The 15,868-nt window shown below is 25.2% G+C and overlaps 1 protein-coding gene and 1 long non-coding RNA gene across 2 annotated transcripts; one reads left to right on the plus strand and one right to left on the minus strand.

Moving 5' to 3' along the window:
* The first annotated feature begins 9,076 nt into the window (after positions 1-9,076).
* On the plus strand, positions 9,077-11,234 carry LOC130973536 (uncharacterized). The gene is made up of 3 exons (XR_009084172.1): positions 9,077-9,352; positions 10,619-10,766; positions 10,852-11,234. It is a non-coding gene; the product is annotated as an uncharacterized LOC130973536 (long non-coding RNA).
* On the minus strand, positions 11,186-13,271 carry LOC130973535 (uncharacterized). The gene is made up of 5 exons (XM_057898117.1): positions 12,753-13,271; positions 12,447-12,665; positions 12,271-12,369; positions 11,888-11,977; positions 11,186-11,707 (listed from the first exon to the last, which is right to left on the minus strand). The coding sequence occupies exons 1-5, from the start codon at positions 13,236-13,238 to the stop codon at positions 11,456-11,458; spliced, it is 1,146 nt and encodes a 381-aa protein (XP_057754100.1). The 5' UTR covers positions 13,239-13,271; the 3' UTR covers positions 11,186-11,455.
* Positions 13,272-15,868: the final 2,597 nt, after the last annotated feature.

Genomic DNA, 15,868 nt, shown 5'->3' on the forward strand with positions numbered 1-15,868 from the left:
GAATATAAATTACACATTAAAAATAATGTAATATATATAATAATTAATTTAGTAGATAATTTTTTGTGTATATATAATATTTTTTATTTATTTGAGATAAAAAATTGCATAAATAAGTTTTTGGTTCTGCAAAATATATGGACACGTATTTTTTGGTAAATATAACTTAAGGTATTTAGTTTTGTTTTTTATCGATTTTTTCTAAGGCGCTTTTTAATTTGAATATGGAGGCAACAATGGGGTTGGATTGGGTAATTGGACGGTCCGATTTGTTAAGGGAAAAACGCACGGTCTGAGTTGTGACGTTCCAGACACGTGTCCCGCAACGGTGTTCTTAATTTCAACATAGACCCATGCAAGAGACCTACACCCACCATCCGAACAATTACTTTCACCTTTATACCAAAGAGCAGTCACTCCTTTTTTCTTTCTCCACTGTTTTTTGCTTTGAATACTGAAAAAAAAAATCAAAATGCCAAAGAAACACAAAGATAGAGATGTTGATCGTCCCAAACTTCATATTATACATTATCTCAACTATTCTGATTATGTAAGTTTTTTTTTATTTTTTTAATATTTTATAATTATAATTATTATTGTTAGAAACTTAATTTTTAATTATAATTATTGTTTTTAGGAAGTAAATTATTATTATTATTGTTAGAAAATGATTTTAGGAATATAAATAGAATGATTATTATTTAAAAAAAAAACAGTTTTTTTTATTTTTTAATATTTTTTAATTATAATTATTATTGTTAGGAAGTTAATTATTATTATTGTTGTTAGAAATTGAATTTTGACAAAAGTTCTAAAGATATTCTTAAATTTTATTTTGTTTCAATTTTGTCCTAAAAGTTTTTGATTTGTATCAAATATATCTCTAACGGCTATTTTTTCAAAATATTTAAAATCAATTTAAAAATAATTTCATAAGAACAACCCTCAACGCAAACAAATCAAGCATAATTTTCATACATTATTATTATATTAGTCTTAAATTTTTTGAAAATTTAGCCATTGATAGTATATTTGATGTAAATTAAAAACTTTTCGGACAAAATTAAAAAAATAAAACTTAAGAGTATTATTTAAAATTTTTGTCAAATTTTATAAAGACAAAAAATATACTTTATCTTAACATAGAAGTATAAAAACCTGAAATGTGATATTTCATGTACCAAATGTTTGTTAAATAGGTATTTGTCTTGTAGCGAGTGTAGAAGTGACAAAAATAATTCCCGTTGTAGAATTGATTTGTCACAAAACCCAACTCACAAAGATGACTTGGCCATAATTGTTGTGTTCAAATCCAATTTTAATGGAAGTTGATTTCCGGTGGGTTTATATATAGACAATATCATAAATAAATTATATAAGTTAATATAATAAAAAATAGTTATAATTTAATATTTTGAAAAGTTTAATAAAGCGGTAGCTCATTAACTATATTATATGTTATACTAAAAATTAATTACTCACATAAAATATATATTAAAATATAAAATATATTAAAAATAAATTAAATATTATATATATTATACAAAAATATATAATAATTAATTTAATAACTAATTTTTATGTATATATAATATTTTTACATAAATTATAGTATTAATATGCATAAAAGAACAATCGATACTAAATATAATGTGACTTATTTATTATTCGTTTAGTATTAAATATATTAGCTTATTTTTAATATTTGCTAAATTATTATTTAATTTGATAATTAAATTAGAGAGTTTAATTCGAGTTTATTTTTAAGATTATTTAAAACAGGCAAATCCTTTTTACTTACAGATCAATATTTTGTTATAAAACGATTTTAAGTCTTTTTTTAATTTGTTTTTCTCATATGAATTAAGCAATCAAACATACAATAATAAAATTTTATCTTATTTTATTAAATTCTTTTTTTCTATCCTAATCATCTATCTTTGAATAAATAACAGATGTATAATATTAAAAACTAAAATTTATTAGATATAAATGTCAAATTTTTAATTTTAAAATTTTAATTTGAAATTACATGTTTTAATACTTAAGAGATCAAAATAAATTTAAACTAGTATATTTAAGGATTATCGAATTTATACAAATTTATGCAAATTTATGGAATCTATTCGAATTCATTTTAATTTATTTAAATTTAAATTATTAGTTATTAAACTTACTGGTTTTATTAATCTAAATTCGATAACTTATAAGAATTTAAGAATTAACTCAAAAATTTAACAACTTTTTTTAAAAAAATAAAATCCTTTGATATATATTATAATACGTAAAAGCAAATTATGAATATATTAATCAAAACTTATAAGTATTACTAATTTGGTCTCAAAAGATAAAAAAAATTAACAAAATTATATATGAAAAGAATATTTTTTTATTTGTTAATCTTAAATACACACTTTAATTAAGATAGAACCTTATTCGTAATGAATAAATTATATGGTAAAAAAATACATGTATTAAATACATGATATATATTAAAAATAGTTTTAAACATGAATAAAATTTAAAGACTAATAAAAATAATTAAAAAAAGATAAATAGGTCCGTTTTAGTTTGAAGACACGTAAATTTTTTATTAATTAAAAATATAAAAATATTTCTCATTTTTTAAAACATGAACATTTAAGTTTTTTTGTTCAAAATATATAAAGATAAATAAATCATCTAATAGGACTTAAATGCCTTATTTTTTAAAAAATAAAAAATATTTTTGTATTTTTAATTATTCAAAAATTTACTTGTTTTCGAGATAAAAGATCAATTATCTATTTGTCATTTTCTCAAAAAAAAACTAAGATTGTGAAGTAAAAAATATAATTCAATTAATTCAATCTTAAAGTACAAATAACAATTAATTCAAGCCATTTGACATTTTGATGTAATCCTTGAGAAATGGTTAAGTAAAAAATAAAAAAAATTACATTTAACATAGAAATATAATTTTTATAATGAGACTCCATTTTTTTTAATTTTTTTGTTTGATTTAGATGTGTATATTTCGCTTATATAAAAGCGAAATATTTACATATTTTTCATACATAAAATTATAAAATATAACCAAAATTTTTTATATATATTTTATTATTTTGTTACCGAAATATGAAAATAATATATAAAATAATAAATTTTAAAATTTTACACAAAATTAAATATTTTAAATAAATTAAAAAAGAACAAAATAAAACATTCTAACATTATTTTTCATCGATTTTTTAATAAGTTTTCAATCCCACAATATTCATGATAATATAATATACATGTATTTAAGAGGCCAATTTAAAAAAAAAAAAAAAAAAAGGTTAAACCCACTGGGAACTAAGTTGAGCCGAACTGCCGAAGACTCATGCTTTGGAAAAAAGAAAAAAAAGGCTTGACAAGTCATTGACTCATCAACAATCTAATGTAAATTAGACATTTTCATCCATTCCAAACTAAAAAAAAAAGAAAAAAAAAATCTGTTGCAGGTTTTTTTTAGACTTTTTATATTTTTTTTAGGTTAAGAATGAGACTTAATTTCAAGACCTTTAAATAAAAATGAAAAAATTATGTCATTTAAATTATAATTTATTTATAATTTTTTATAATTATTTATTCACCAAATTTTAACCACATATATTATTTAATATAAATCTCAATGATTATAAAAGTTGAAATATTATATTCTAAGTAAATATAATGGCTTACACGAACATCTTCCAAAAGTATATTTGATTTCTCAACTTTAAATGACATGTTAATTTTTAAAGATATTTTTGTAGGTGATTTTAAAATACTTTTAAATTTTCAAAACTAAAAAAACACGCTATATTTTTTTTTATTTATCAAACATGAAGTATATCTGACAAAAAAAATTGACCAAATCAATCTGCCTATAAGTTATTATGTTACTTTTTATTTCATTTTCAACTAAGTGTTTTCTTTTTAATTGTTTTTCTATAATTTTATAACTTATTTTTTGACGGTAATGTTTATAATATATTTTCTTTAAGTCAATTTTGGATGCAGTTCGATCATATGTTTTAATGTTGTCAAATTTTTTCATTTGACTCCATTTCAATTTATTTTCATTCCAATTTTGACATTCAACATTATATCAGGAAAAGGATGAAATATACATGCACCTCACATAGACACCAAAGCAATACGTGTACCTCACATTAGTACTAGTACTAAATATTGCACTTAAGATGGTATTCACTGCACCTGACTTTTTAGTTGATATGTGTTTTAAAAATTTATAATAAAATTATTATTAGAGTTAAGTATGATTTTAATTTTTTAAGATATAAATTAAATATTTTTTATTTTAAATCTCTTTTTTTATTATAAAATCGTCTATAAAATTTAATTTTATTTTAAAATCGTCTATTATTTTAGTAACCAAAACTGTACAGAAGTAACGACGGAAACGAAAATAGAGACAAATTGTGGATCGTTTTTTCTTTTTTTTTATATATTTTCAGTAGCAGAAATATTTTTTTATTATAAATAATTTGGTCCAAAATATTTTAATATTTAAATAAAAATAACAATTTTAAAATTTGATTTTAAACCTTAAAAATGATTTTATATATAAAAAAAATTGGAGATGAAAAAATGTTTGATATATATAAAACCAAAATCGTACTTAACACTTATTATTACTATAAATTTTAATTTTTTTTTTTACATTTATAACTTTAACATCAACCGTTAGAAGAGACAAATTTGCTAGATCAAATAAATATTTAATTAAAAATTACTATTTTATTTAATTGTGGTTATTTAATGTTCTTTTAACACATTTGCTTTTTTTTTTATAGCGATAACTCGATTTGCATTTAATTTTGGATAACAACGGTTAGAAATAAAATTTTCACTTAACCATTAAAAGTATGAATTCATTTTATTAATAAGTAAAATGCAAGATATTTATTTATTTATTTAATTAAAATAATCATATTAATAAATCATTTTAACCTTAAATTATGTTAATATATACTTTATTTTGATTTTTGTTTTAAACATTCTTTCTATATAAATAAAAAAAAAATAGATTCAATTTATACTGTTTTAATGTGAATCGAATTAATATATGATGTATATTAGTAGTAAATTAAATTTAGTTAATTCGATTTACTACTTAAACAATATATACATGCTAATTGATTCGATTTATTACTAAACAGCACATATATAATAAATTAAATCAATTTGATTCGATTTACTATTTGTAGATTATTGACATTTATTACTTATAATTTGAGAAATAATTAAAATTCTAGTTATATATTGTATAAATATAGTTGATTATTTTATATTATATAACTATCTGTTACTTCTGAAATTTGAATAAATTTAAGTTTTAAGTTTTAACTTCTATGTCACCTTAAAAGGTTATACTTTATATTAACTTTTTTAACATTAAAATTCTGGTAATAATTCTTTAGTTGCTAATGAATTAAATGATGATTTTTAATGAATTTTTAAAAATTCTTTATTGTTCTATTTTAAAATCATAAATATATAAAAATATAGATTTTCTAGAATTTAAACTAAAATATAAAAGTTAAATTTTTATTCTTATTTGTTTTAATTTTTTTGATATTTTATTTAATTCAAATAGGAGTATTTTTTTATTAATATTTATATTTTAAAAATAATAAATATCAATAATTTGTATAAGTAGTAAATCAAATTAAACTAATTTGATTTATTACTGATACAACATTTGATTTACATCCAAAAAAGTATAAATTAAATCTACGTAATATATACAAATAAAATATCTATATAAATTGTTTTGTTTTAAGAGATTGGTGTAATATAGAGGTTATTTAATTTGTTTTTGTTATTTATCTATTTAATTATGTTAATTATACATAAAAAAAAGTAATCATCAATTACTTATTATATATAGATATATGTACTTAATATTTTATAATTTTTTTATTATATTAATATAAATAAATTTGATCATACATAAAAAAGATTAATCACCAATTACTTATTGTAATTTTGTTATAATATATATAATAAAGGATAAGTTACCCAAATAAATTAATTGGGAACTAAAATTACCGTATTATAATTTTTGAATATTGCATATACAATTTTTATAAATCCATAGAAATTACGAGAGAGGTTTCGCGGATTGTAAATCGTTACACTCTTTGAGTAGTTTACGTCAAATTTTATAATACTCAAAATTATTTTTAGATAAAAAATTATTTAAAAAATAAATTTAAATTATTATTTTATATTAAATATTTAAATAAATTCTAATATTTTTTATAATTTTAATATTATTTTTATGTTAATTTTTTATTTAATTTAGTCTTTCTAATAAGATTAATTAAATCACAATACAAAGTAAAAAAAATTTATAAAAGAAAAAAAATAATAAAAAATAATATGAATAAAAATAATAAAAATTATATAAAAAATAATAACATGTATGAAGAAATACTAAAAAAATATTATAAAAAGAAAAGACAACAAAATTCCTGATATAAATAGTAAAGGATGAGATTAGTTGATAGAAAATAAATTCTCTCAAAAAGAAAGATAGTATAGATACTGTCCATATGAGAGAAATTGAGGAGATGGGTAGATTGGCAACTCACACGAGTCATCTTTAGGCGTTGACATATAACTTAAGATTCCAAAAACAATAACACCCTTCTCTGAATTCAGTTTTTTCAATTTACTTATTTATTTATAAATTTATAATTGAAACTAGGGATGTTGTTGGGCTGCTCAGTGTGAAACTGTGGTTACATCTTGTTTGGCTATCTACTTTGCCCTACTAATGGTAAAGATTTTCACTTACTTTTTGTCCTATTTTCTATTTGTTTTTATTTGGTAATTTTGAATTAGAATGAAATTGTGATATGTATAGTAAAATATATTGATCTTGACAGCGCAGAAATTTTGTTAAATTTAAAAGAGTACATTAACCTTGACGCTTCAGAAATTCTTTTTTTTATTCATTAAATTTTGACCACATCTATTATTTTATTATTTAATATAAATTTTAATGATTATAAAAGTTAAAATATCATATTCTAAACAAATATATTGACATACATGAACATCTTCCAAAAATATATTTAATTTTTTAACTTTAAAAGACAAAAGTTAATTTTTAAAGATATTTTTATAGGTATTTTTAAAATACTTTTAAATTTTCAAAATTAAAAAAACATGCTATTTTATTTATCAAAGACATTTGATTTTTTTTATTTATCAAACATGAAGTTATTATATATCTACCAAAAAAATTTGACCAAATCAAGCTGGCTACAAGTTATTATGTTATTTTTTTTCATTTTCAAACAAGTGTTTTCTTTTAATTGTTTTTCTATAATTTATTAATTTTATAACTTTTTTTTATGGTAATGTTTGTAATAACTATTTTAATTAATTGTGGTTATTTAATGTTCTTTAACACATTTGTTTTTTTTATAGCAATAACCCGATTTGCATTTAATTTTAGATTACAACGTATCTGTTAGAGATAAAGTTTCCACGTAACCTTATGAATTCATTTTATTAATATATATAAGTAAATAAAACCTATTACAGTATTACCTATATATTTATTTAGGTCAAATACATTAATAATTATTTTAATTTTAAAATTATGTCAATGTTTTATTTTAGTTTTTGTTTTTTTTTTAAATATGTTATATTTTATTAATTATTGAAAAATGAAATACAAATATGTCCAAACACAGGATAGTATAATAAAAAGTGGGGAATTTTTAAAATAATATACTAAGGTATTTATCCAGCGGTGCATATTCGAAAAACGAAGAAAAATCTTAAAAAAGAAAGAATGATAAATCAAATTGAATAAAACTAAGAGTTTGTCTCATAGAGATTTTATATATTATTTTAATTATTTTAGTTTTTGTTATAAGTATATTTTAAATGATTCTATATATTACAAAGATTATTTTTCTTATTATTAATGTTGATGATAATTAATTATAATAGGAGCACATAAAGAGCACATAAGATTAATTATAAAATATTTTTTTTCAGTTTTTTATTTTCATTCATTTAAAATTTTTAAAATGAGAAGAACCAATTTTTCTCTCTCTCAACAAAAAATATATTTTGTGATTAATCTTATGAGAAATAGATCCTCTCCCGTATTCCTATTATAATTAATTACCATCAATATTAAACTAATAAAAAATAATCTAGATAACATTATATAAATCGAATCAATTAGTCACTAAAAAAAATCAAATCAATTAAATTGAATAATCGATTTACTACTGTTATAACATATATATACTAAATCGAAAACAATTAAATTGATTTGATTTACTATTTGTATAAATTATTGATATTTATTACTTATAATTTGAGAAATAATTAAAATTTTAATTACATATTGTATAAATATAATTTATTATTTTATATTGTATAACTATTTGTTATTTCTTATCTTAAAAAAAATTCAAGTGTAATCTTTATGCTACTTTAAAAAGTTATACTTTATATTAACTTTTTTAATATCAAAATCTTAATTATTCTTTAAATGCTAATGAGTCAAAAGATGATTTTTTAATGAATTTTTAAAAATTATTTATTATTCTATTTTAAATTCATAAATTTATAAAAATACAAATTCTTTAAAATTTAAAGTAAAATACAAAAATTAAATTTTTATTTTTTTTATTTTAATTTTTTTAATATTTTATTTGAATCTAAATAAAAATATTTTTTATTGACATTTATATTTTATAAATAATAAATATTAATAATTTATATAAATAATAAATTGAATCAAACTGATTTGATTTATTACTGATACAATATATACATACTAAAATGAACTCAATTTATATTAAAAAAATATAAATTGAATCTACATGAATATAAAAACGAGATATACATATAAACCGTTTTATTTTAAGAGATTAATGTAATACTAAAGGCCATTTAATTTGTTCATGTCATTTACCTTCCAAACGCATAATTTTCCATTGAAAATAAATACAAAAAGAAAGAAAGTATATATTGTCATAAGGCAGAAATTGAGGAGGTGGGTAGGTTGGCAACTCACACGAGGCATCTTTAGGTGTTGACATATAACATAAGATTCCAAAAACAATAACACCCTCCTCTCAATTCATCATTCATCTTCACCTCATTTGTTTTTTCAATTTATTTATAGGTGAAACTAGGGATTTTGTTGGGCTGCTCAGTGGTTACATCACACATTATTGTTTTATTAGGGAACAAAGCCGAACTATAGTAAGCTGCTTTTGTTTGATCTTAGAACATTGCATTCTTCTCTCCAAAGAGTTCTTTGGCTATCTACTCTGCCCTACTAATGGTAAAGATTTTCACTTACTTTTGTCCTATTTTCTATTTGTTTCTGATCATTATTTGTTGTTTTAATGCTGCTGTGTGTAACTAATATGGAGGTGTTTTTTTTTTTGTTGATTCTCAATTTCTCATTTGAATGCCATTGTTTTATCTCACTTGATCATTTTTCTGTGTATTTTTCAATAGAAAATAATTGTTTTTTTTCCTGCATTTTTTTTAATTTTTGATTCCATATTTTTTTGCTCTGCTGAGCTGATTCTAGGATGGCAGTGAAGATAGATTTTTCAAGCCAGTTAATAGCATTTGAATTTGAAAATGATGAAACTTTGTAGTCTCTTTTCTTTTCTTTCCTTCAAAAAAATATTACATAGTCTCTTTTTTTTTTTAATTCTAAGTGGTTTTCTCTGTTAGAATTATTTTTGTGCAAAAAAGACATATAAAAGCCGCAAAAAATCCTATATTTACAGCATGCTAAAAAATAGATCAATCGCGCTACGTATACCCTCTTAATTTTTTTGGTGACTCGTATACCCTCTTAATAATCATATACCAGTTCTCTTTGTTTTTTTAATTAAAAATAAATAAATACGCCATTTTTATAGGTTTTTATACGGATGTGAAGAGTGTTTGGTTTATAAATAATATTTTTCGAAATCGAAAATAGTATTATTCTTGTGGGATGAACTTTCGAGATATAGTTCGTTCCTTGAGTTGTTGTAATATGTGTTTTTTTTTTATGGGGGTGAGTATAACTTAAACACCAAAAAACACTGTGGGTGGTACTTTCTGGTAAGTGTTTAGGGGAGATATAAGAATTCTATGAATATAGAATGTTAGACACATGAAATAGAACTTATGAAACTTATCATGTGAGTTTTTTCTCGAGATATAGAAATAGTTGTTTTTTTATAGGTATAGAATTGATGAATAGAATTGATGTTATGATCGTTGGTCGTTAACTCGAAAATAATGGTTATTATGATCGTTCGTAACAAGTTTAGAATGAAGGCAAATGAAGTCGAGTAGACAGACTTATAATATAATGGATCAAGTATAAACAACATGCCTATGAAGAAAACACTTTAATTTTTTTTTCTCCTAAAAATCTCATCCTTTTGGAGTTTTGGTGTTTGTACTTTGTAACATCGTATTTGTACATGGCAAGATTGGACATGTTTATTGTTAAAGATATCATGTTTCTGAATTAGATTATAGTGGGTATGGTATGTATGTACTTATTGGTTACTTCAATTCTTGGGATATCATATCACAGACTACTTCAAGGCGCGTAGCAGACAGGAAGGTTGCAAGGTTTGAAAGGAACATTGCAAAGAGATGTTCCGAAAACAAGAAAGGATTCTTTCCTTATCCAATTCGCCACATCTTGATTGGTTTCCTTCTCTCCATCCTCATCGGTTCATGTAAGCTATTGCTCCCTTTCCTTCCCTCTCAAAATTTAATAAATTAAAATGTCTGTCCAATTTATTAGAATTTGTTTGTTTGCAGCTCTGTTTGTGATCATTAGGACCGCATCAAGCCGAGGGTTGTGAACGTTTACTACTGTAGTCTGTGTAGTTTATAAAACATCCAACAGGTTTCTAAAAGAAATGTTATATTAGAGTCCACCTTAGATCAGCTGAATGTTGATCCAGAGTGAATTCAGAACTGCTTTGATATGATAATGAATAAATAGTGAGTTTCTAGTTCTGTTAAAATGCCCTGTTTTTATTTAAGGCCTGTGCCCAACAAGCTAACTTGGTGTAGTGAAGTCATAATTCATAGCAACATTTGATTCTTACATGTGTGGATGCAGTACTAAAATTATGTAAAAGAATCTTGCTAAGAATAAATTACTTTATTATCCTATAAACCCAAATATCTTTGGTTCAGTGACGGGTATTTTGGTAATATTTGTATTGAGTTTCATGGTAATCTCGTTACCTTATTCTCTGTGATGTTTGACCATATACAACTAGCAATAATTTACTCTTCATGTTTAAAGAGACAATGTCCAATATCTGAAACAGACATGTGTAATAACAAAACTGGAAGATGGTGACAGTGAAGAAGAGATAAGAAATCTCTAACAAAACATTTGAGATTGTTTTATTTATGCAAATCTGTGGTTCACTCTACCTCCATAGGCTACTTTGCTCTCATCAGATCTTCGACCTATAAACTTGATTGTTGTTGCCACGCTTTTCTTGGTGGAGTTGTGGCAACAATCAGAACTCTTGGAGAACTTTCTGTCAAAAGAGCTGAAATCAATCTCAGGATATACTTTAACATTAACATCCTCCTCAGATACAGATAAGCTTTCATCAGGTAGAGAGCCTGAGCCGGACCCCATAACCTCAGAATCCTGTATAAAAGTTAATTTGATGAGAAAATTGTCTCAAAGTCAAAGGCCTCATTTAGTAAATACCTGTCTTGCACCAAAATTTATCAAATGTTTTTGCTCTATCTCTATCTCAGTGTCTATGTATTTCTATTTTAAAACTACATTTTTTCAACATATCACTAGAGAGGGTGTGCGAGTTACCCTTGATCTTGACTTGGTATTGACTGGTGTTAAGCATGGATTTAGATCCTTAAGTAATAAGTCATCTGATTGGTCATCAGAGCTGAAATCCTGCATTAAGTGTTGAGCCAGATGAACCAAAACACTTGTCAGCTCGATATAATTGCCCAAGAAATATTGACAGTTCCCATTAATCTTACAGTAGGACGAGTGAAATTTGGTGTATGATAAAGTAACTGATTTAAAGGTATATCAAGATCCATGATGATAGATTATCTTAATGCATGATGCATCATAGCATTGTATAAAGTTCGAGCTTAGTTAAGCTTATCATGGGAATATTAAAGTTGTCACATCTCAGTCCAATTTTTCTTATTCAAAGACATGAACTCAATTTTGCTTACCCAAGAGTTACAAGAGTCTTCACGGGCATGTGTGGGTGTTCTTGGAGAACTTGCATAGCCCTGGAAGCTTGTTTTTGCTGAATACTTATCGGCCTTAACCTTCAATCACATCAAATACAGAGTTACAAACAAATGAAGAAGCAACAAAGATGATAGATTTGTTGAAATAGTTATACCTCTGCAAGATCCTCGGCAAGGGTTTGAAGCTGACCAGTGAGAGAAGTGACCTGCTGCTGTAGAGTTGGAATGACCATCTTAGCCTGCTTCAGCTCTGAGCTTTGCTTCTCTACAAGTTCCTGAAGCTCAGAATTCGTTGTATCAGGGAACAGTATTGCACTCTTCAATGACTTTATCTCTTCTCTTTGCTTTAAGCACAAATCCTTCAGCTTCTCCACCTGCAAATTCATAACCCTAACTTAATTCAAACAAAATCACTATTTCATTTCCTATAATTGGAAATCAAACACTTATTAAAGACTTACTTCTTTGTTCTTCTCATCGAGCAAGATCTTGAGCTGAGAAATCTCCCCTTCCTGCTCCTTATTCATGGTGAGAAGTTCCCTCTCGCTTCTTAGCACCATTGCCAGTGTCCTGGTGTTCCCCTTGACCTCCGTGAGCGCCTTCACCTCCGACGACCGTGGCTTCCCGCCGAAGAGCTTCTTCTGCAGCGACGACAGCCCTGTAGCCTTCTTTGCGTCTTTCTTCAGTTGTTGTGCTATCAAATCGGAGGGAACAATTAGTTTGGGTTGGTGGTTGGTGGACTTGGGCTTCTTCTGCATGATGAGCTTCTTCACCATTGTGGTTAAGCTCGGATCCACCTTCTTGGTGGCATTCACGAGCGCGCGAGATGAAGAGTGGGGTTTGGTGGTGAAGTCGGAAGATGAAGAAGGGTCGGAAAAGTGCGAGGAAGTTGAGGAGCGAGAATCGTAGGTGCTGTACCTTGAAGATGGCTTCATTGAAGACGCCATTGAAGAGAGAGAGAGAGAGAGAGAGAGAGAGGTTTGAATTGAAGTTTGAGTTTGAAGGAAGAGGGAGTGAACGGGGTTATAGGGTTTGGAATGAGGACACGTGGCGGATAATTGAGTGGGTACCCTATTTTGGCGGTGTCTTAATTCAAATGTTTATACTTTATATTTTGATTTCACGTGTTGGGCGCGGCCACTGTGGTCTTTAGTGTTTATGTGTTAAATAATAATCATAAGAAAAAATTTAACAGCAATAATTTTATTAAATTTTAGCGAATATATAATTATAAAAAAAAGTAATTTTATATTATTAGATAAAATTTTATATTATTAAAAATATTATTAATAATTATTTAATAACTACTAATCACAAAAATTATTGGTCTTTTAATACTTCTCTAATCATAAATCATAATCTGTGAGGCATGACATAATAACACATTACAGTAGTACTGTACTGTTCTGCCTTGCTATGTTTGGAAATTTGAGAAAGCAAAAAGGTGAATGAAAAATTGAAAATTGAATGCACACTACTCAATACTCATCACCGCCTAAGAGTCACAGGTATGTATTTATGAGCTGTCATTTTTGTTATTTATGTTTATTGTTTTGTATGTGCTTGTATTAGGTTAACGCATTTTGTTGGCCATCTAAAATGTATACTAGTAGAATCATCCAAGCTGCAAAACCATTATCATAGATTGAAGCGCTCTGCATATACCAGGTTTGGATCTGTTACCAATCCGTACGTGCTTACTATGACTTTGCTAATGTAATGGGAAAATGATGATTTGACTGATGTAATTTAACATGTAACTTGTTATGAATGTGATATGATATACACTAGTTAAGGAATTCAAAATCAATCATCATTGTTTACAATTTATCTACCAAAATACCATGTTCAATGACTAATTAATACTATGTAAAAGCTTGAAAAATAAAAACTTAATCATTGACTAATTGTTGTAAAAATAATAAAGCTAATTTTTTATAAAAAAATTATAAAGATTAAGGAAAACAAATTTAAACAAAATGAAAGGAGGAAAATTCTCCTACTTATAAGTTATTAAAAATTAACGATGAAAAGTAATATGCATTATTCATCAATTATTGTTGTGTGGTTAAAGTGAGAAGAATTTTAATATAAATAAATAATTCCATTAGATAACAATAAGTATTAAACAAGTGAAAAATTATCCTAAGAGAAAAATATAAGAATTTTTTTAGAGATTTTTTTATAGAGAAAGGTAAATTTTCCTTTCGCTAAGAGAGAGTGTTATTGTAATCTCCTTGTGATTGAGAGAAGTTGTAATTCTCAAAGAAAGTTATTCAGTTGTTTCCATATTTTATGCAAATTTCTAATTTTTCATCTCTATATTTTGCTGTGTTATTTGTCTGGTACCTAACAATTGTATCAGAACCAAAGGTTGCTGATTGATTTTTTTTTCTTCCGCTGCTAGTTACCGCGTAAAAAAATGACAGCAAAGTATGAAATTCTAAAATTTAGTGGGAGTAATTTTTTCGTATGGAAATTGAAGATAAAGCCATTATGAGAAAAAAAGAATTGCGTGGCAGCAATTGAAGGTAGACCTACTGGAATTACAGATGAAAAATGGAAGGAGATGAACAACAATGTTGTTGCAAACTCACTTGGCACTAGCTGATTCAGTTTTATCAAGTGTGGCAGAAAAAAAGACAGCAAAAAAAATTTGGGATGCTCTCACCAAATTATATGAAGTCAAGTCACTTCACAACAAGATATTCTCGAAGAGAAGACTTTATACTTTTCGAATGAGTGAGTCCACATCGCCAACGGATCACATCAATAATCTAAATACGCTATTTTTCCAACTCTCATCGTTGGAATATACCATAGCAGAAAACGAACGTGCAGAGCACTTACTTCAAAGTTTACTAGATTCATATGATCAACTTATCATTAACTTAACTAATAATGTTTTGACTGATTATCTTTCTTTTGATGACATGGCTGCTGCGGTTCTTGAAGAAGAATTTAGGCACAAGAATAAAGAAGATAGATTAAAAAGCTCAAAACAAGCAGAGGGAAGAGGGTGATCAATGGATCGTGGTTCCAATGGGAGTCAAAGTAGACCAAAATCACAAAGTAAAAAGCAGGTTAAATACTACAATAGTGGTAAGAGAGGACACTTCAAGAAAGATTGTTGGAATAAGAAGAGTATACAGAAGGTTCCAGAATGATCAAGTTCTCAACGATGTGTTGCGAGTACCTCTAATGAAGGAGAAATCCTGTATGGCGAAGCAACAATTGGTTCTAAAGGCAGCAAACAGCTCATTAATGTTTGGATTGTTGATTCAGGAGCAACCTGGCACATGACTTCTCATTTTGATTGGTTTTGTACATATGAACCTGTCTTGGGAGGATCTGTGTTTATGAAAAATGATCATGCCTTAGAAATTGTTGGAAGGGGTACTGTCAAAATAAAAATGTTTGATGGTTCTATTTGTTTACTTCAAAGGATAAGACACGTGAAAGGCTTGAAGAAGAATTTGTTGTTGATTGGGCAATTGGATGAACTTGGTTGCAAGACCCATATTGAAGGTGGGATCTTAAAAGTTGTTAAAAGAGCTCTTGTAGTAATAAAAGTAGA

This window comes from Arachis stenosperma, chromosome 4, assembly GCF_014773155.1.
Source record: "Arachis stenosperma cultivar V10309 chromosome 4, arast.V10309.gnm1.PFL2, whole genome shotgun sequence".
NCBI lineage: Eukaryota > Viridiplantae > Streptophyta > Magnoliopsida > Fabales > Fabaceae > Arachis > Arachis stenosperma.

Excerpts from the sequence above, each read along its gene's own strand:
- LOC130973535 (XM_057898117.1), bottom strand. The coding sequence starts at position 13,238 with ATGGCGTCTTCAATGAAGCCATCTTCAAGGTACAGCACCTACGATTCT. Across the intron at positions 12,370-12,446 it reads TTGCCGAGGATCTTGCAGAG|GTTAAGGCCGATAAGTATTC; the intron begins GTATAACTATTT and ends ATGTGATTGAAG. Across the intron at positions 11,978-12,270 it reads AAGACTCTTGTAACTCTTGG|GATTTCAGCTCTGATGACCA; the intron begins GTAAGCAAAATT and ends CACTTAATGCAG.